The sequence below is a fragment of the Ambystoma mexicanum genome, chromosome 10 (genome assembly GCF_040938575.1).
Source record: "Ambystoma mexicanum isolate Mex_15411 chromosome 10, UKY_AmexF1_1, whole genome shotgun sequence".
In the NCBI taxonomy this organism is placed as follows: Eukaryota; Metazoa; Chordata; class Amphibia; order Caudata; family Ambystomatidae; genus Ambystoma; species Ambystoma mexicanum.
The window spans coordinates 1,310,136,162-1,310,158,946 of NC_090932.1; the positions used below are offsets into that span (position 1 = coordinate 1,310,136,162).

General features: G+C 45.0%; 1 protein-coding gene across 1 annotated transcript in view; it reads right to left on the reverse strand.

Annotated features, from left to right (window-relative positions):
* The window catches only part of INPP5J (inositol polyphosphate-5-phosphatase J), a 225,956-nt gene that overhangs the window by 128,610 nt on the left and 74,561 nt on the right, over window positions 1–22,785 (reverse strand). Inside the window, exons 3-5 of the mRNA XM_069619342.1 lie at window positions 10,185–10,292; window positions 8,919–9,027; window positions 5,428–5,544 (exon numbers count right to left, since the gene is read on the reverse strand). Of these exons, the coding sequence (XP_069475443.1) occupies window positions 5,428–5,544; window positions 8,919–9,027; window positions 10,185–10,292 (334 nt within the window). The remainder of the gene's footprint in view (window positions 1–5,427; window positions 5,545–8,918; window positions 9,028–10,184; window positions 10,293–22,785) is intronic.

The window sequence follows — 22,785 nt, forward strand, 5'->3', positions numbered from 1 at the left end:
TGCGGTTATGTAGCTCACCAACCCCATATATACAAGTTGGAAAAATTGAGAAGGATATATATACAATTGCCATCATAAATACCTATTGGGGCAGAACGTATTTATTGCCTGATGACCTTTTCCATCATGTTGAAACAATTCTGGATGACCTGGATCTTGAGTGCAACATAGATCACACATTAATTGTAGGAGATTTAAATCTCCTCTTGTTAGACAAAACTGATAAACAGGTGACTGATGTTGAACTTAGATGGATCAATTTAATGTCAGAAATGTGATGCTCAATGGTACCATCCAGGGTGATGTACCGCTACAACACACATGGTGTAGAGGACCCTTACAGGCTACGATTGATTATATATACTCTGATCTAAGATTCATGGATATAGTAAATACTTTAGTTATAACTCCGAGTGATTTTAGTGATCACAGCCAGCTATGTCTAACATGGTCATGGTTATTACACCATCAACAAAAATCTGTTTCACCCTATAAAAGGGTTATGCAATTGTTAACAATCGTAGAAACCGTCTAAAGTGGACAGACAGTTTTCTAGCAGATTTTGAAAGAACTTTAGCATCTCAAACGTGAGTTTGCATCAAGATAGATTGCAAAAGTATGTTCAAATGAGAACAACTGAGCGACAGTGTGGTTATAAACATCTTCACTTATTTGATCAAATCTTAAAGGAAAGAAAAGCTCTCTTGAGGCATAATATACGTGACCTGAAACATCTCCCTCATCCAGAAAGACTAGCTCAGACAAAACCTTTGAGAACAGTCTACAAAAATTGGACTAGAGGAAGGAAGGCCTCACAATATCAAAGGGATGGGGAAGAAATGTTAAAGCACATGCTAGATAAGACATCTGCAGGAATATGGTCACTATTAAATGAAGTGACATATACATCTCAATCTTCTGTTCAATTGAGTGCTATTACAGAAATTTCAAGGATCGAATATTACCAACGAGTATATCAAACCCCCTTACCAAAATGCTGATCAAATGTCACTGTATTAAATCAGGATCATACAATACTATTTGATAGAGATGATATACTCTTTTTTACATCAAAATTGAGTATCTCTAGTTCTCCAGGGCCAGATGGTCTTGATAACACCATGATAAAGAAAAATCTGCAGAACTGGGCATCAATTCTCTTTTTGATCTTCAATGAATCATGCGCATGGGGACAGTTCCACCCTCATGAAGATCAGTTATAATCCAATCTTCAAAAAGGGGGATAGAACCGAGCCAGCATCCTATAGACATATAGCTTTGCTTCACTGTCCTGGTAAAATATTTGCCCGTCTGGTACTGAGGGAATTTAATTGGTGGCTCACGGCAAAAAAGTTAAGAGATCCATATCAAACGGGTTTTATTGCGGGGCGTGGGACAAGTGTGAATCTGTTAGCTCTTAATGTTATCATAGCTCATGAACATCAGAAAAAACAACCACTATACATGGCCTTCATGGATTTTCGTACAGCCTTTAACTCGGTACTTTTTCAAGAAGCTAATGGACTGCAATTGCCCTTAGCACATCTTGAAATGGCTGTACGAATTCCACGAAGAAACCACTGTACAAATACATATGGGCCTGGATGTCTCGTTGTAGGAACCAGTAGCTAGTGCAAGAGGGCTTAAGCAGGGCTGCATACTTGCTTCAGGACTCTTTAACTTTTTCATTTCCAACATGGGTAAATGTTTTGCAGGTCTGATGACTGATTCTCCTCTGATAAATGGACCTGTGATTAATTGGTTGCTCTATGCGGACAATCTTATCCTAATCTCCAAAACACCAAAAGGCTTGAGAATTATGTTGAAAATTCTGGATAGATACGCCCAGAACAACTTTATCTCAATAAACACACAAAAAACGTGAATTGTTCAGTTTGGGAATCTGAGTCAATGGAATAAAAGTGGGTGGTGGCAACTTGATAACGAGAGAATACAGGTGGTTTTGAGTTATGTGTATTTAGGAGTCAATGTAAATAAGCATGCATCAGACCAACCCTACCATACAAGTTTAAAAACAAAACTAGCCACAGCTATATCGCAAGCGCGTATTATCAATGGCAGATATGGCAAATTTACAATTTACCCAATTTTGCTATATTATAAGCAGAAAGTTACTACTATTCTATTGTATGGGGCAGATACGAAGCAATGGAAACCTTATTTGTACTGGGCCAACATGAAAGGTAAATATTGGAGATCTGTATTAAAATTACCTTCATCTGTACCTATTGCTGTTATCAGGGATGAGATAGGCCTGATTTCGTTGCATGCAAATTATGAGTGGAAGATGTGCTCACTATATCGTAAATATGTATTGTTGGATAATAACAATAGTCTATTGTCAATATTATCCACCTAGGTTGAAACCTCACAAGATGATTTTATCAAACTTTGATTTTGATCAAAAGTGCATGAGATCTTGCATGATAAAATAAAGATATAGGAACATGACTGGATTAAGACAAGAGAACAATGTAAGCAATATATAGTCTACATCAATTCTTACCGAAACGGTACGGGGTTGTAGAGTCATATTTGATGACATTTTTCAACTCATCATATCATGCAAAACTCATGCGCTTTAGATTCAATTTGTGTCGAACAAAGGAAATCATAGCAAGATAGAATCTAAAAGATAAAACAAATTTAAAGATGCCGGTTTTGCAATAGAGAGAATGAAACCATGAAACATCTTATGATCCAATGTACGGAGTTAGAATCCTTAAGAATTGTACATTTTAAAAGTAATTTTCAATTCCATACTCATATGGATGCACAAACTCTTTGGGAAGTTCTGTTCGACACGCAATCCAGATTAGTAAGATATGCAATTGTAAACTTTTTACAAGCCTTAAATTTGGATCATGTGATGTTTTAAAATAAGAGCGATCCTAATGTATTTGGCATGTGAGAAATTTAACCTTGAACACTGAGAAATGAGAAGAGTAATTATTTCTCCAATTCATCAGTTTTTCATTTTTATATAATTTTTTATTTTGAATTGTGAATCTTGTTTTAAATGTTGCGTTTTCTTCTCTGTCTTTTAATTAATATGTAATTGAATATCATTGAATGAAATAATGTTGAAATGTTGAGATCTTCAGCCATTTCAATAAACAAAAATAAAAAATATCATATCATACAAATTCCAAAGATCCCGATAATTACACCCTCGCATAACTAACAGGGACTGCAGAAGTCCACGGGGTTGAGCATTCCTCAAGAGTAGGCATAAACTGCAGGTCTGCAAGTCCCATAAGTCCGAAAGTTAATCTGCAAAGTCCATAAAGTGAATCGCGTAAAGGCAGGTGCATCACAATCTTGCCTTCACAGCTGCAGACAGAGGGGCATTATTAACTACCTTGGTTCCTAAATTCCAGAGACGGTAGTGGGGGCCTGGAGGGAATGGCTCATCAGCGCCTACAATGTGGAAAATGTAGTTGCCAAGAGATCAGACTATCACTTCGGGCCTGCACATTGCGTGTGTGCTGTTGAGGTGCAGAAACTCCAGCTTAGCACTTGGCAGTGAAGGTGGCAACACGTGTCCCACTCAGGCCAGTATAAACATCATCTGGGGGCTGCCCTGTCGCTAGGAACCTGTGGCCCCCAAAACCCATTTCAGTAGGGTGCGTGAAGGCAGCTGTAGTGGCTCCCCTTGATTGGTTATCAAACCCTCTTATTCAAGTATGCTTTCCCTACAAGTTCTCCCTCAGGTCCCTTGCCTTCCGCGCTGGGTTGAGGATGGGGGGCAAATTTCTAGCTAAATACCACTGCAGTTGATCTTTTAAACAGTAAGGGCCTGATTCACAGAACGTTTTCCTATGACATTGCACCATTATAAAACACTTCCATGAATCAGGCCCTGAGACTTTTTGTATTTATCGAGCAGCTACCAGACCGCCTCCATGATGATGCACACTTAGGGTCGTTTCAATGGTGACATACCTTCACGTTAGTGACTGACTGACAGCGGGTATGTCTTTGTATTGGTGCAAAAGTAATGGCACAAAGTTAAATACACTATAAATACACACACACAAAATAGCGGCCTGAAAAAGGGAAAGTGGGAATGGAAAAAGGTGCTATTAAGAACGTTCCAAAGAGCTTAAGTCACAAAGAAGTGGACCGCTTAACGCTGCATGTTGTGGGAAATGGTCTCCCTTGCTACCCCTGTGGTCTCCCTTGCTACCCCTAAAAAAGCATTTTTTTTTTTCTTTTTTTTTTTTACATTGAGGCACATGGGATGGCCCATTTCTGGAGTGGCCCATTTTATGATAGCTATAGCCGGTTAGATAGCTCAGTGGGTAGAGCGCTGGCTGCTGCAATGTGTGTGTGATCTGCAGGTTGCAGGTTCGACTCCCATCAAGGTCAATTCAGCCTTTCATCCTGCTGAGGTTGATAAATGAGTACCAGTACAGGCTGGATGATATTGTATGTACATTTGATCTATATGAAGCGCTTAAGCGTAAGTGCTATACAATAACACATCATTATCGTTTGTCTTTGGACGTCTGCTTGCATTCACAGTGATTTGGCAATATGGGCCTATAGACACTATTAACGATGCATATGGTGATACATTCTTGTATGAAATGTATATCACTTCACAGTGATGGTGTAACCATATTTTTTGTAGTGTACTCAGAAACAATGTTATGTGATGCCACTTCCTGTTTTGTCGAGGGGTGAAAGGTCGTGTTCCATCGCTTCCCGTGATGTCACTTCAGGGTGGGGTCACCCAGGGAAATGCATAAGTTTCCCCGCCTCCACGGTGTAGGTGGCTTTAAGGTAAAGTCTTCCCAAGGGAACAGAGCTGAATGAGCAAGTTCTTCAGCCACCCACACACATGAACATTCCCACAGCGCCTATTGGGGGTGGTCCGTACACATGCCCCGCCCCCCACACCCAGCTAGCCTGTCACATTCCCAGGGTTTGACAGGTAGGAATAGAGACTTTAAGACCTAATATTTGTCTGGTTTTAAAATGTGGACAGAAATCTCCAGCCATCCTCTCTCTATATCTTTGTTTTGTCTCTCTCTGTCTCTCTCTCTCTCTCTCTCTCTCTCTCTCCCTCTCTCTCCCTCTCTCTCATTCTCCCTCTCTCATTCTCCCTCTCTCATTCTCCCTCTCTCATTCTCCCTCTCATGCTGCCATTCACTCTCATTCTAATTAATTCTGTCATTTATTCTCTCATTCTCTCTCTCATGCTCTGTCATTCTCTCTCTCTAATTCGTCTCATTCAATCTCCCTCCCGCTTTCATTCTCCTTCTCCCATGCTCTCTCTCCCTCTCCCTCTCCCTCTCATTCTCCCTCTCATTCTCTCTCTCATTCTCTCTCTCTCATATTCTGGCTCATTCTCTCTTCGCCAATCTTCCTTCCTTCATACAAGTAGTCAGGAGCACTCACCCAGTAGCCCCCCAGCCCTGTCCTTGTGCAGTCCGTCTGGACATGGCGGAGGAACGGCAGGTGGAAGTATTTTGCGAAGACCATGAGGAGCACGCCCTGCATGCGGACAGACGTCACCTGAAAGAACACAAGCAGGTCAACAGAGCACATTTAGTGCTTACCGCCAAGGATTCACATTAGAAAAACAGATCATTCCCCATACAACAATGCGAGAGACTTCCACTCTAGATATCCTTGGAAAATTCAGAAGTTTGAACTTACAGAGCCAATGTGTGAATGGCAGATGGCCATATCACATATAGACAACCATATAGACAACTGCTGGAATTGGGCCGGAATTCTCCGGATTCGGAATCCAGGGAAATGAAAAGTCCGTGACTGAGCCCCTACACGCTACACTCTCAATCATCAGCTGTACCCAATGCAGTCAGACGAGCTCCAGCTCAGTAGAGCTCTACTCCAGTTTGTCTTTGATGTGCTAATGCCAAACAATGTCCAGTGAGTTGAGATGGCCGCGATAAAGAAGCTGGAAACTGTGTGAAATGCCGCCTGCAGCAGCTGATGGTCGTATGTATTGTTCTCCACTGTGTTTCTTTTAGTTTTTAATATTACACTTTAAATCCCAGATTGGATCTTTTAGGCTCGGGTTACTTTGCATGTTGGTAATTGTATGCTTTTATTCAGCATGCGAAAATGAAAAGCTGCACTCATACTTTTCTGCTCACCATAATATCCCAATGTATATATTATCAGATTGGTTTATTATGTGATGTGTATACCTTTCAAGTCATCGCTACAAAATGAAATGTTTATTTATTTGAGCACCCCTGTGTTATTTTACACTTTTTACATGCCTTTTTCCTGATTACCATGACTCCACTTCCAGCCACGCCCCAGCCCTGCCCCTGAAATTCCGCAATACCTTTTGCCATTTCCAGCAATGCAGGTAGGGTAACAGCTGGGAGCTGCCATTCTAGCAGTGAGGAGCTCCAGCCAATGGTCCCTTTTACATTGTTATGAAAGAAGCTGATGGCTCCCACTTTGTCCTCCCTGAAAACCAGGCTTTCAAAAGGGGCAGGTTTACCCCGATCTAAAATAGACATCTGGACTCCCATACCCTTTACCTCGACCACAGTCGACTTTACCACTTACTTTTGCCTAGATTGTAGTGCTCATTCACACACTGTGTATTAAAGTATACTTGCGTGCCCTTCCTAACTCAGGAGACTCACCTACAACAACCAACAGCCGTGAATGAAGACCCCAGGTCCACAGAAGAGGCTAAATGGCGGGACCTCAAGATATGGGCTCCAGCCCTGGAGAGTTTGAGGGCCAATGGAAGCCACTAAACTGTGACCGGTGAGTCTAGATGAACAAGAAAGGATGTATTTGCAAGTGACCTCCAAGCCTCGTAACAAGTGATGGACTGGCCTACAGAGAACTCTCCGGTGGCCTCTGCACGGTGGGCATTTCCACTATTTGTGTGGGGAAGGGACTGGGCTGTCTCACACTGTGTAATATGGGGCCACTTTGAAAAACATTTCCAGGGCCTGTTTTGGTTTCCAGTCCACCCCTGCCTACAACTTGAACTGTTTGGGTGGAAATGTCCACTCAAGATTACTTATGGGAACACCAGAAAGTGTAATACAAGTGTGTCTCCTTAACGTCCCACAGATAAGGTATTGTCCATCAGGCTATTGTACGAAAAATGTGAGATTAGCACTTGGCTTACCCTTAGCTAAATGTCGGTTTCCACTTAATGGTCATTAGTGGTTTTGCATGGGAGGATAATGATTGGGGTGTCCTTGCTAAAACTGGAAATTCGTGTTTTGTTAGGGTGGGGAGTATGCAGCAGCAATGCTGGCTCTGGTCAATATGCAATGTTTCTCGGCGCCCTTTGCAGTGACTGAACCAAGAAGCTCTTGGCAGAAAACAAAGGCCATTCATAATGCCCAGAGCACACAGTGAATCAGCTCTTGGCGCAGGCCCTGTCTGGTGGCCTCTAGCTATTCAAGTGCCAGGTGCACTGTGGCAGGAACCCAGAGGTAATGCATCACAGAGCTCTTTGCTGGCCGCAGTCCGTCTTGCTTATGGTGGAGCCAACTCTTTCGCATTTTTGGTGCCATATTTTTGGACATCAAATGTTTGGGTGCCAATCTCCAGATCCACGGTCCTAAAGCACCAAAAATGCACAGGTTGAAAAGTGTAATTTTCCCAGCCAACAAAAAAAACCGAAGACCTGTCCTGTGCTATGCAAGGCTTCACAGGGCTATATAGCTGTTAGTCAAAAATGTTGCAATCGGATGCAGCCAGGTGTTGTGCATACTCACAACACTAAAGCTGCATTTAGTGGAAGTGAGTGGCAGCAGCAGAATGGGACCAGATCTGAATCATTGCTGGGGTTCAATATCCATCTACAATTAAAAGAAGCCACTAACTCAAACTTCAACTTTTCTAATTTTGTTACTTTTTTCTATGAAGAAGTCAATGCGATTTTGAAGGCTACTGCCTTGACAGCTCCAATAGGGTGTCCCAGCGCATTCATGATACAGTGGTGTCAAACAGCCTTTGTTTCAAGCGGGGTTCGTGAATGGTGACTGGCCAACCTACCATCTCTCCTCCCCAGTCCAGGAAAGCCCACAGGTAGCAGAAGATGAAATTTGAGTAGGAAGAAAAGCAACTCCTAAGAGAAGTTGCTTTCCTTGTACTATTGTAAAATAAAAATAAAAATTTAAAAAAGGGATGAGGAAGACATGGTCCGGGAACATAGATCGCTTTTTTGAAAATGTAAATGTATTGCAGTGGATCATCTCTTCAGCCTTGTCCTACTACAGTGGCTACACTTCAACCCTGAACAAACCTACATTGGACAAAACCAACCACCCATCAAGGCATGCCAACTAGAACCTACAGGAGCTCAGCCTAAACTTTACTTCAAACCCTACTGAAAAGACCCAAAGGGAGTCGTAACTGTAAGTTTAACATCTAGTGACCTAAATTGGACCTTAGTCTCCAAAGTTTCCCAGGACTCCGCCAGTAAAGCTTGCTTGGGATTCCGCCATTTTTAATGCATATTCCTAATTTGTGCTCATTGTTGTTTATGCTTTTGCATATTCATATAACAGATTGTTTGCAATTTACATTAGTATAATTTTCCGCCGCTTGAAGTATTAATTTGCAAGTTTAGCTGTGCAACTTGAAGCCAAGACAAGGGTTTTATTGGCGTTCTGTCGGTGAAAAGCTAAGCTAGGGACCCATCACAGCTATTGCAGAGTGTGTGGACCTTCTATTTTCTCCCCTACTCAGTTAGGCCAGTGACTACCTCACACACAGCATAGGAGATTAAGCCAACCCCCTGTGAGCAAATTACAACTCATGTGCCCTCTATGGGGGTAATAGTTGGTGATGTGATGGAAGGTTTTCTGTAGTACCCAATGGACCCCGAAGTCCGGACATAGGCACTATGCTTCCCCGTGCACCCCGATCCTTACCAAGACATAGCTGAACGGGCTCAGGACATCCATGAACACCTCGCTCCATTGATCAGAAAACAAAGCGTCCTTCAGTCGTTTGTTTATCATGGAATTCACCTCCTGCAACCTGAACACAAAACACAACAACACATCCTGAGTGTTCCTTAAAGCTCAAACCACATCTCCTGCTTGCATCAACACTGATCCACTTGCTTGGCAACCCAGGACCTGGCACATGATACAGGCCCTCGCTTTCATATCTGAATTCAGAAACCCCAGGTAGGGGTACAGGCCACCACCACCACCAGTGCCCCTGACTTCTATCAGAACGGCACATATCCTCATAGCACCACCCAATGAATATTCACCGCAAGAGTGGCGCGTGTGCCCTAACTGCCCCTCTAGCCATACATCATTTTGGGCACCATGGTAAAGGTCATATGCCCTCAAATCACCCCCGATCACACAACCCGTGACGATTGGCACAGGCCTTGCTGCTCCCGTAACTTCAAAAAACATAGAAAGGGCACCAAACCCTACTGTTCCTTTAGTAGCTGCCCACACTGGGAAATGTGCAAAACTCATGTGTGAACCTCTGCTGAAGTTCCACACAAAGCGTGTGGATGAGCCCAGCTTCTAATTGCTCCTCTGACAGAGGGCCATAGAGAAGGGGGCAAGCCCTCACTGCTTCCCTCTGCTGAAAGGAGAGGGACATTAGGGGATCAAGCCCACATCGCTCCTCCATGTCCACCCCCCCTCAACGGGAGTCAAACCCCCAGTCTAAGAGTGGTTTACCTGTAACCATACATTGAAGAGGACAGTTAGTGGCACTCATGATCGCTCGAGTGACCTACTGAGAAGCTAGGGCGCATATCCTTCAGCATATCCCTCAATTAATGCTCAGGTGTGCGCAGCTCCACCTCACACTTCTAGTGAAAGGGTATAAGTAAAGGTCTTCAGAGGGCTACACTGGATCGATGGTTTCCAAGGTATGGACTCCATTCCTTAGGAACATAGTTAATAAGGCCTTTAATACTCTCTCCCCCTGGATGAGAATTCAACCAAGGCATCGCTGGCTCAAGAATATGAGGGAAATCCCAGGCAACCACCACATAGCATGAATATTCTCTCAGAGGAGGAAAGCGATTTAATTGGTGTGCTATATTGGAGGAGGTGTGAACTGGGGATGGTTGGTGGCACGGCATGCAGCATAGATAAGGTGATTAGTGCAAATGTTGGTGTCATTCTCACGGGACTCTCCGGTAACAGCAACCTTTTTCTTACCCAATCACAAACATGTCGGTTTTCCCATCTCCGGCATTGAGACACAGAAGTGAGGTGATGTCACTGGGCGGCACGGCAGAGCCCACGTTCCAGGTGACTATGGTTATCCTTTCAGTGAAAGAAGAGAGATAGGGAAAAGGTGTCAAGACAAGAGGAATGCTGTGGAAGATGGGCGAGATCCATGCACCAACCCAACACCCATTCATCAACTGGTCTACTACATGGCTTGCATCAACCAATTATGGCTTGCTCAAATCTCCAAAATCAATTTCTCAACACATTGCACACTCATGGTGCCTATAGCCATTCATCATCCAAAGCTAACTGCATCGCAGAATCATCTATGTAACACCCACCTGTGGTCCAATCAACCAGCCACCAAGCATTCACTGGTCTATTAAGTGCCTCACTCCATCTCCAGACAAGCTACCCAGACTGTCATATACACATGGCAAAACATTTCCTGGAAGGTCAGGAAGCAGGGCTGCTTTAAGGCACAAAAGATGTTTTACTATGTAGCCTTTTCAACTCTATCTCTTTTCAACGCATCATAGTCAGTCATCAATTAAAATCCTAGCAAAGGGTAGTTATCTGCACAAGGATACCACTGGCCTCTGAAATGAGAGCAACCTGAAATTCACAAGTTAAAATCCTGCAGCAGGGCTGACTAAGCCTTTCATCATTCTGATGTCGATAAATCAAGTGCCATTCAAAATAGGGTAATAATAACACCTATTAGCACCCTAGAAGGGGGCGCTGGACAATCTGGATGCTCGGAACGCCCGAGTGCTGCTGGCCAGCACCACCTTCGCTGGTTCTCCTTTCCTTTCCTGCTCCCCCTCACCTTTTCGCACCTGTGTAGCTTCCTAAGCGGGTTTAATTAAACAGAAAAAAAGAACCTTTCTTTTTGATGCTGTGTGGCATCGTAGTGTCACAAGTTCCGTTTTCTCTGTTGATGACATGACGGTCATCAACATAAAAAACAGACTTGGAAACTACTACACCATGCAGCACCAAAAGATAAGTTTCTTTCTTTTTTTTGTTTTTTTTAAATGAAACCCCATTAGTACCCGCATATGAAACTACAGGAGTGCTAATGGCCATATTGATGAGGAACCCGGGCAATGTCTGTTGCTTCGCTTGGGCCTATTAGCTTAGGCCACTGGCCGTTACCACCCGGTACGGCCTGGGTTCCTTGTCATTATGGCCATATTATTTCAGTTCCTAGAGGCTCGGGGAGTCTGCCATGAAGTGTTATACAACAGCAAAATAATAATAATAATCATAATATTAATAATACATATCATGCCTTGATATACATCTTCATTGAGGTAGGTCAAGTTTGGTTTCAGAAGCTTTTCTCTGAATGCCAGACAAACTATGTGTGATTGTGGAACCAGTGATGCACACTGCCCTTATCTGTGGTCCTCCTGAACATTTATGCTGCATCGTGCAACTTTCCTAACCTAAGGTCCCCTTGAAGCAGTGATGCACTTTGCATGTCTTTTGATGTAGTTGAAGACTTCATGAACTAATCGAGCATCTTGTCTTGCATGTATAATTGGAAGACCCTGTAATATGCTAATTTGTCATTCCCGAAGCAATGAAATGTTATCATGACCAAATGCACCACCTCGGAAATTGTCTGATCAGGAGTAATCAGGACCAATGCCGCACCTCGCCCATTGTCTGATCAGGAGTAATCGGGACCAATGCAGCACCTCGCCCATTGTTTGATCAGGAGTAATCGGGACCAATGCAGCACCTCTCCCATTGTCTGATCAGCAGTCATCAGGACCAATCGCACCTCGTCCATTGTCTGATCAGGAGTAATCGGGACCAATGCAGCACCTCTCCCATTGTCTGACCAGGAGTCATCAGGACCAATGCCGCACCTCGCCCATTGTCTGGTCAGGAGTAATCGGGACCAATGCAGCACCTGGCCCATTGTCTGGTCAGTAGTAATTGGGACCAATGCAGCACCTGGCCCATTGTCTGGTCAGGAGTAATCGAGACCAATGCAGCACCTCGCCCATTGTCTGATCTAAAGTTGTCGTGACCATGCAGTACCCTGCTCATTGTCTGAGCCCAAGTCGTTATGATTCAACGTTCCTTCTCTAACATCAAGTCTTTATGTACTGATGGAACATCCTGCGCGCTCTGATTTTATGACGTCATGAATCAATGCAGAAGGTTGCCCTTTGTCTGATCAAAACTTGTTGTGAACAGTGCAGCGGCTCGCACCTTGCCTGATATAAATTGACCATGAGCTCTTGCAGCAGCCAGCCACATGTCTGCTCTAATGTCATTGTGAATTAATGCAGCAGCCTGCCCTTGTCTGAACTAAATTCCCCATGAACCAATGCTGCAGCCTGCCCTTGTCTGAACTAAATTCCTCATGAACCAATGCTGCAGCCTGCCCTTGTCTGGTCTAAATTCACCATGAACCAATGCAGCAGCCTGCATTTTGTATGATTTAAATGCACCATGAACCAATGCAGCAGCAAGCCCTTGTCTAGTCTAAAGTTGCCATGAACCAATGCAGCAGCCGACCCTTGTCTGATCTAAATAAATCATGAACCAATGTAGCAGCCTGTCCTTGTCTGAATTAAATTTGCCATGAACCAATGCAGCAGCTCACCCCTTGTCTGGCCTAAATTCACCATGAACCAATGCAGCAGACTGCCTGTCTAATCTAAAGTTGCCAGGAACCAATGCAGCAGCATCTCCTTGTCTGAAATTAATACGCCATGAACCAATGCAGCAGTCCACCCCTTGTCTAATCAAACGTCAGTATGAACCAATGCAGCAGCCTGCCCGTGTCTGAACTGTAGTCACCATGAACCAATGCAGCAGCCGGCACTTGTCTGGTCCAAAGTTGCCATGAACCAATGCAGCAGCCGGCACTTGTCTGGTCCAAAGTTGCCATGAACCAATGCAGCAGCCTGCCCTTGTCTCAACTAAATTCACCATGAACCAATGCAGCAGCCGGCCGTTGTCTGGTCTAAAGTTGCCAGGAAACACTGCAGCAGCCTGCCAGTTGTCTAATCTAAGGTTGCCATGAACCAATGCAGCAGGTGACCCTTGTTTGATCTAAATTCACCATGAACCAATGCAGCAGCTTACCCCTTGACTAATCTAAAGCTGCTATGAGCCAATGCAGCAACCAACTCTTGTCTGATCTAAATTCATGAACTAAATTCACCATGAACCAATGCAGCAGCCTGCCCTTGTCTGAACTAAATTTGCCATAAACCAATGCAGCAGCCCACCCCTTGTCTAATCAAAAGTCGCCATGATCCAATGAAGCAGCCTGCCATTGTCTGGACTAAATTCACCATGAACCAATGCAGCAGCTTGCCTCTTGTCTAATCTAAAGTCGCAATGAAACAATGCAACATCCTGCCCATTATCTAATCTGAATTTGTCATGAGCCAATACAGCAACTGACCTGTGTCTGATCTAAATTCACCATGAACAAATGCAGCAGCCTGCCCTTGTGTGTACTAAATTACCCACGAACCAATGCAGCAGCCTGCCATTGTCTGAAATAAATTCACCATGAACCAATGCAGCAGCCTGCCCTTGTCGAACTAAATTCACCATGAACCAATGCAGCAGGTTGCCTCTTGTCCAATCTAAAGTTGCCATGAACCAATGTAGCAACATACCCTTGTCTGAACTAAATTCACCATGTACCAATGCATCAGCTTACACTTGTCTGAACTAAATTCACCATGAGTCAATGCAGCAGCTTGCCTCTTGTCTTCTAATCTAAAGTCACGATGAAACAATGCAACATCGTTCCCGTTATCTAAAAGAAATATGCCATGAACCAATGCAGCAGCTTGCCCCTTGTCTAATCTAAAGTAGCGAGAACAAATGCAGCAGCCTGCCCTTGTCTGAACTAATTTCACCATGAACCAATGCAGCAGCCTGCCCTTGTCTGAACTAAATTCACCATGTACCAATGCATCAGCTTGACCTTGTCCGAACTAAATTCACCATAAACCAATGCAGCAGGTTGCCCTTGTCTGAACTAAATTCACCATGAACCAATGCAGCAGCTTCCCCTTGTCTGAACTAAATTCACCATGAACCAATGCAGCAGGTTGCCCTTGTCTGAACTAAATTCACCATGAACCAATGCAGCAACTTGCCTCTTGTTTCATGCAAAGTCGCGATAAAACAATGCAATCCTGCCCATTATCTAATCCGAATTTGCGATGAGCCATTGCAGCAACTGACCCGTGCCTGATCTAAATTTACCATGAACAAATGCAGCAGCCTGCCCTTGTCTGTACTAAATTACCTATGAACCAATGCAGCAGCCTGCCCTTGTCTGAACTAAATTCACCATGAACCAATGCAGCAGCCTGCCCTTGTCCGAACTAAATTCACCATGAACCAATGCAACAGGTTGCCTCTTGTCTAATATAAAGTTGCGATGAAAAAATGCAGCAGCCTGCCCATTGTCTAATCTAAAGTTGCCATGAACCAATGTAGCAACCGCCCCTTGTCTGATCTAAATTCACCACGAACCAATGCAGCAGCCTGCCCTTGTCTGAACTAAATTCACCATGAACCAATGCATCAGCTTGCCGTTGACTGAACTAAATTACCATGAACCAATGCAGCAGCCTGCCCTTGACTGAACTAAATTCACCATGAACCAATGCAGTGCCTGCCCTTATGTGAACTATATTCACCATGCACCAATGCATCAGCTTGCCCTCTTCTCAACTAAATTCACCATGAACCAATGCAGCAGCTTGCCTCTTGTCTAATCTAAAGTCGCGATGAAACAATGCAACATCCTGCCCATTATCTAATATAAATATGCCATGAGCCAATGCAGCAACTGACCCTTGTCTGATCTAAATTCACCATGAACAAATGCAGCAGCCTGCCCTTGTCTGTACTAAATTCACCATGTACCAATGCAGCAGCTTGCCCTTGTCTGAACTAAATTCACCACAAACCAATGCACAACTTGTCCTTTGTCTAATCTAAAGTTGCGATGAACAAATGCAGCAGCCTGCCCTTGTCTGTACTAAATTCACCATGAACCAATGCAGCAACCGACCCTTGTCTGATCTAAATTCACCATGAACCAATGCAGCAGCCTGCCCCTGTCTGAACTAATTTCACCATGAACCAATGCAGCAGCCTGCCCTTGTCTGAACTAAATTCACCATGTACCAGTGCATCAGCTTGCCCTTGTCTGAACTACATTCACCATTAACCAATGCATCAGCTTGACCTTGTCCGAACTAAATTCACCATAAACCAATGCAGCAGGTTGCCCTTGTCTGAACTAAATTCACCATGAACCAATGCAGCAGCTTCCCCTTGTCTGAACTAAATTCACCATGTACCAATGCAGCAGCAGCTTGCCCTTGTCTGAACTAAATTCACCATGTACCAATGCAGCACCTTGCCCCCTGTCTAATCTAAAGTCACAAAGAAACAATGAAACAGCTGCCCGTTATCTAATCTAAAGTTGCCATGAACCAATGCAGCAACCGACTCTTGTCTGATCTAAATTCATGAACTAAATTCACCATGAACCAATGCAGCAGCCTGCCCTTGTCTGAACAAAATTCACCATGTACCAATGCATCAGCTTGCCCTTGTCCGAACTAAATTCACCATGAACTAATGCAGCAGCTTGCCCGTTGTCTAATCTAAAGTCGCGATGTAACAATGCAACATCCTGCCCATTATCTAATCTAAATTTGCCATGAACCAATGCAACAACCGACCCTTGTCTGGTCTAAATTCACCATGAACCAATGCAGCAGCCTGCCCTTGTCTGAACTAAATTCACCATGTACCGATGCAGCAGCTTGCGCTTGCCTGAACTAAATTCACCATGAACCAAGGCATCAGCGTGCCACTTGTCTAATCTAAAGTTGCGGTGAGCAAATGCAGTAGCCTGCCCTTGTCTGTACTAAATTCACCATGAACCAATGCAGCAACCGACCCTTGTCTGATCTAAATTCACCATGAACCAATGCAGCAGCCTGCCCTTGTCTGATCTGAATTCACCATGACGCAATGCATAAACTTCCCTTTGTATGGTCTGAAGTGGTAATGACAGATGGAGGATTAAGGTAGTCACTCCAGCAAATTGCACTTGGAACGAATCATGAAAGTGGGTCAGGTAATGCACTCATTTGGACTTAGAGGGTGGGCAATGCATCTCACTTAAAAATGCACCTTGGGAAACTCATGCTGATCGTCCTGTAGAAGAACTTTCAGCCACCTAGGACCCCTCGCTCGTGTTTTGTACTGCATCTAACGCTAAAGCACAGGAGGGTGGGCCATGCAGCTGCATGAAATCATCAAATGGGCAACTTGTTTTCACACTATAATGAACTAGGGATGGCAATCTCTCACTATAAGAACCTTATGCATTCATCTAGCACTTAGATCGCCTGTGAAACATAGCACTGCTCCTTGCACACAGATGAAACCCAGGAAGTAGACATTATTGTTTATACAGCTAACTCATTTCTCCTCTCGCACACCGTACCTTTGCAACTTAGTGGAAGGCACAGTCTCACTCCGTAGTATCTTGTATTTCCTTCCATTCCCACTCTGATGGTGATCCTGTGGTGTGATGTCATGAGTGAGTGATGGAATGGATGCATGTATAGCCGGTTGCTTCCTAGAGGTTCCAGGAGCTACAGTTCGAAGAGCTACCTGGGAGTGGGGACTCGTGGGTCTTCTCCTTCCCTTGTACTTGTAATCTGTGTACCTAAGAACTAATAAATCAACCTACATGAGGCTGCATACTTTATATTACTACACTGGCGACGAGTGGTCTTTGAGGGGCTTGGAAACTGACCTATCATGCAATTAAGAAGCTGTGAAAGGGGACAGTCAAATGAGAATACCCACCACTCGAGGGAAGACGACCCAGGGATAAAAGTAAAGGGCTGCTAGCATGCCAAAGTGTTGTTAATTGAAGAGATCTAGAGAAAGACCTGCATTACAGGAGCGTATAGCGCTTCAAGCTGGGCAGAGCTCTGTGAATACAAAGTACCCAGAAATGTCATCAAGTTAAGTGCTTCATGCAGCAAGAGCAGTACTCGGTAAAGACCCAGTACTTGGCAGCATTAGGAGAATGTAAAGGGACAGAAAAAGTGATGCACCTATAAGCATTCCACTGTGCTACATGTAACCCTCCAGTAAACATCTGGGTAGCCATTTTAGCCAAAGATCACATGGATGGGCATACCATTTTAGTATTGCTAATATATATATATATATATATATATATTCAATGAAAAAACTTAGTTAAGGAAACGTTATGGTTAAGTTGCACTAATAAAAACCTATGAAATTCAATGGAAAAATGTTGTTACAGGGACGTTATGGTTACAGGTAAAACCGAAAAACCTCAGAAACGTGCCAGTTATGGTAAGCTAAGCAACCATAACGCACGCCACCACTATGCACTGCCAAGACTAACATCCAGGACATCAAGGATAACATCACAAATGCCATTGGTGCAACTTAACCATAACGTCTCCTTAACAAAGTTTTTGTCAGAGTGTGTCTGTGTGCGCCCTGGTGCCTGCGGGCTTTGGCGCATTATTTTATTTCTTTTTTTAAACATATTTTATTGGCATTTGTATTGGATGCATACAAATACAAGAAAATTAACTAAAACAATAAACATAAACAACAACAGTCTTCATGTGAAACAGTTCCTCTTACTTAAGTGGGCATGGGTGCAAATGTGGGTTCCGACATCTCGGGAAGTGGGAGGGATCTCGGTCAAGAAGATCACCATATCCAGGCGAGTGCGAGGGATCAGTTATGGCAAAGTAGTGGGGTTTATCAGGGGGATTTATGGTCTGCACTGAGGTGTATATCTCTCAGGAGGGCCTTCCAAGAGTCCAGAGTGCCACTCGCAATGTCTCCGTTAGAGGTGATTCCATCTTGCCAGGCTCTGGTTTCGGCTGCAGTCCATCTCTCTAGTTCTTTCATCCAGCGTTCATGTCTAGGGCCCCCTGGTGTCGTCAATGCCATGGCTATAGTTCTTTTCGCAAGGATACATGAAATGTCCATCAACTTAACAACATGTTTGTATTTGCTTGGTCTGGGGTAGACCCCTAATAAGCATTCCCCGGGTGTCCATTCATATCAGCTTATCCCGGCGTCAGTGCAGGTTTGTTTGACTTCGGACCACAGCACCATTGTCCTGGTGCAAGTCCAGAACATGTGGATCAGATCAGCTTTGTCATTCCCACACCATGGGCAAGCCAGGGAGGCCTGTTTGTTGAAGGAGGCCACCCTGTGTGGGGTCATATACGTCCGATACAGGACGTTTAGTTGTATCTGACCGAATCTGGAGTTTCTCAACACCTTCTTGGGGTATAGCAGCGTTCTTTCCCATTCCTTGTCTGTAAGCGTAGTTTCAAGATCAGTTTCCCATTTCGCCTTCAGTGTCGCACTTTTGGGGTTGGGTTTGTCGATGAGCCTCTTATAGAGTCGAGAGACCGGTTTCCAGCCATCTGTGAGGTCGTGCATATCTTGTAACAGAGGGTCTGGGGTGGGTTCCTCCGGCCACCTGCAGCAGACCTTCTTGGCGGTTTGTTTGAGCCGATGATACCAGAGGAACTGGCCGCTTGATAGCCCTTCATTAGCCTGCAGCGATTCAAAATCCCTGAATTCGCCCTCCTCAAACATATCCCTCCATGTGTAAATTCCAGAGTCTTCCCGCCTCCTAGCTGTGGAGAGATCTGATTCTGTTTTGTACATGTCAACCAGAATGGGGTTGTCTGGAGAGTAAGGGTGTTTCACCTGCCTGATGTAGCAGGTTCTGGTCCAAATCTGCCTGCCAAGTTCAACGATCAGGGGGGTATCTGGGGATTGTCGTAGAGGGTTCTAAAGAGTTTCCCTGGGGAATATTCTGGAGGGCGATTGTCTCAATAGTCCCAGCTCGGCTGATGGTTCGTCCCAGAGCCACTTCGTCACGTGGCTAAGCTGTGCCGCAAGATAATACAACTGGAGGTCTAGGAGTTGTATTCCCCCTTCCTTGTATGGGAGGGATAGGGTAGCCAAAGTCAATTTATGCCTGGTAGGTCCCCATAGGAAGTCCTTGATAAGTGCCTCTAATTTCTTAAAGAAGGGCGGTCTGACGTAGTGGCATATCTTGACGAAGAAATACAGAAATCGGGGAAGGACTATCATTTTAACGATTGCTGCTCTGCCCACCATTGCAAGTGGGAGTCTAGACCAAAATTTCATGGATCTGCGAAGGCTGGTTATTGCTACTTCCGTGTTGTGCTCGTGTGTGAGCATCGGGGTGTGACTCCCATTAATTCCTAGGTACCGGAACGTGTCGAGTTGCCACTTTATCCCAATGTCCGGGAGGTCAGTTTCTTCTAAGCCTCTCAGGCTAGCCAAGGGAAAGGCAGAGGATTTCAGTCTACTGAATTTGATCCCAGAGTATTTCACATAGTTGTCTAGTACATCCAATGTGATTGGTGCGTTGACCTGGGGATCTTTCAAGTATATAAAGACATTGTCCGCGTATAGGGATATTATGTTGTGTTCGTTGCCCACTTTGATGCCAGCGTCAAAGAACCGATTCCTAAAATATATGGCAATCGGCTCCAGGCCCAATATGTATAGCATGGGCGACAGTGGGCACCCTTGTCTGGTGCCCCTATGTATTTTCCAGGATTCAGACACTGTTCTGCCGGTTTTTACTCTTGCCATAGGAGAATTATAGAGTACTGTGATCCATCGACAAAGCCCTCGCCAATCCCGAACCCCCTCAGCACCTCGACGAGCCACTCCCAGAAGATAGAATCAAAGGCCTTGATGGCATCGAGTGATAGTACTGCTAGGTCTTCTTCATTCTCATAGGTTTTGGCCATAATGTGTTGAAGCCTTCTCAGGTTGGCTGTGGTGTTGCGTCCTGGGACAAAGCCATTCTGGTCTTCGTGGATTAGGGACCCTACCACCCTAGCGAGTCTGCTGGCCAGTATAGTGGTGAGAATCTTCTGTCATAATTTAACATGGCCAGAGGGCGATAAGAGTCACAGTCAGTGGGTGGTTCGTTTGGTTTGAGCATGGGAATACTTATTGTCTCTTTCATAGTGTTAGGTAAGACCCCGTTTTCGTAGGCCTCTAGGAGAACCTCGTGGAGGATTGGGGTGAGGATGGATTTGTATCTTTTGTAAAATTCAGGCGGGAGGCCATCACTTCCGGGAGCCTTACAGGTGGCCAGCGATCTGATTGCACCTGTCACGTCTTCTGCTGTGATTTCCATCTCCAGTGCCTCTCTCCGTTTGCTGGATATTTTGGGCAGGCCTATCTCATCTAGTGTTTCTTTGATTTCGTCTCTGTCTATTTGTGTTTCGTGGGAGTACAATCTGGAGTAGAATTTGGCAAACGCTTCATTCCTAGTTGTGTCTTGTGATGTGTCCCGTTTTCGTCCAGTATCTCCGTTGGGAGGTGCCTGGGGCGTTCACGCTTACACAGCCAGGCCAGCAGTCTGCCGGGTTTGTTGGATTCCTTATGAGACCTGGTAGTGTATGTCGTGAAGTCAAACTTCTCCAATCTGTCCCAGGAAGATTGGCATTTCTCGCGGGCTTCCTTCAACTTCGTTTCAACCTCTGGAGTAATGTTTGAGGTGGATTCTAGACGGGAGATCTCTTTTTCTTGTGCTTCGAGTTCAGACCTCAATTGCCTACGAGTGCCTCCAGCTTTTGATATTATTTCTCCTCTAGCCACCACCTTCATGGCTTCCCACAATGTGCTCCAGGTAGATACTGAGCCTTTATTAATGTCAATGTATTCTTCTAGTTTTTCAGCGAGGTCGTCCCTGAACTCCGGGTCGGCGAGGGCCGCAGTGGGCATCCTCCACATGGGGATTGGTGGTCTAGGCCCCATTAATTGCCATTGCATGATCAGTGGGGAGTGGTCTGAGATTGATCTTCCTAAATATGCTGTGGTTTAGCCAATGGTGTTTGTTCTCTGTCGATGAACAGATAGTCGATTCTCGTGTGGATCTTATGCGGGGCTGAATAATAGGAATAGATCTTTTCAACAGGATGTTGTTCCCTCCAAATATCCACCAAGTCGAGTTGTTGCAGTGTTTCTGTCAGAGCACATGTTGCGGGGTTACTTGGATGGGGGGGGTGGTGCTGACCTGTCCATAGAGCCATCAATGACACAGTTGAAGTCCCCCCCCATATAAAGGTCCTATTTCGGTGGTATGCTATCCTTCAGCATATTGCTCTGAGGTGTGATGGTATTCCGTGTTGCGGGAAGTACGAATTGACTAGGCAAATTGGAGTCTGTTTGATAGTGCCCCACATTATCACATACCTTCCCTCTTTATCGAACTCGAATCCTTGCAATTGGAAGGGCACATTTGGGTTCACCCATGTGAACACCCCCCTTGAGTATTTGGAGTAGGGAGATCCTCTCCCGGTCCCAGCCCATCGATCTGTTAAGTTGGACATGGCGTCTTCCATAAAATGCGTCTCTTGCAACATTGCAATCGAGACCTTTTTCCTGCGGAGCTAGGATTGTATTCGATTTCGTCTCAGGTATGAGCTCATCCCTCTCACATTCCACGTCATGACCTGTTGTGACGCCATCGGGTCAATGTTTTGAGGCCGGCTGGCAGCTCCTCTTCTGGAGCCTGTAGTAATGCCAATATGAGGTTATGAGACCGTTGACGGGAGTAACCGGGTTCTTCGCCCCCCAAGTTGTGGCATGCACCCATCCTGTGCTTCTTCAGCGATAGTGGTATGAAGACTGTATAACTAACAAAACTGTTAACAAAACTCAAACTGGTGCGCCCAGCGACTACATCTTCGTTGTGGTGCTTGGGCGCTCTTGAGCCGTCCAGACCCATCCAGGTATCGGGCGCGAGCTGGGTCGGGCAGGTGGCTGTCCCGACCCGGATTGTCTGCGGGGGATAGGGCTGGTGTCTGGCGGAGAGGCCGAACGAGGGATGTTTCTATGTAGCTAACTGTTAGTTGGATTACCTTCTGAGGTCCGGTTGATTGTGCTTGTTGTGGCCATTTATGGCATCGTGTGTCGTGTGCCGACGGTCAGAGAGACTCAATCTTCCATCTGGGGAGCATCTTTGCCATCTGCAAGGTGGTTATCATCCAGCCACATGTTGGCGGCCGTTGGTTTTCTAGGAATATGGCTCGCCCGTTGAAGATGACTTTCAAGCGTGATGGGTAGAGCAGCCTGTATTTCAGGTTTAGTTGTCGAAGTCTTGCTTTTACCGAGACAAAAGAGTTCCTCTCTCTCTGCACTTTGAGTGTAATCGGGGTAAATGGTTATTTTAGAGTCGCCACGTTCGATTGGGCCTTCTTCCCTTGAGTGCCGTAGGATAATTTCCCTATCCTGAAAGTTTAGAATTTTAGCAATTATTGGCCGTGGAAATGATCCAGGTGGGGGCCGCTTCTGGAGTGACCTGTGAGCCCTTTCGACCGCGAATCCTTGCGACAGTTTCCCGGCACCAATCTCCTGTTGTAGCAAGGATTCTACGTAGGCTGTAGTGTTTGGGCCTTCGTTTCCTTCTGGTACTCCTGGGATCCTAATGTTGCCCCGT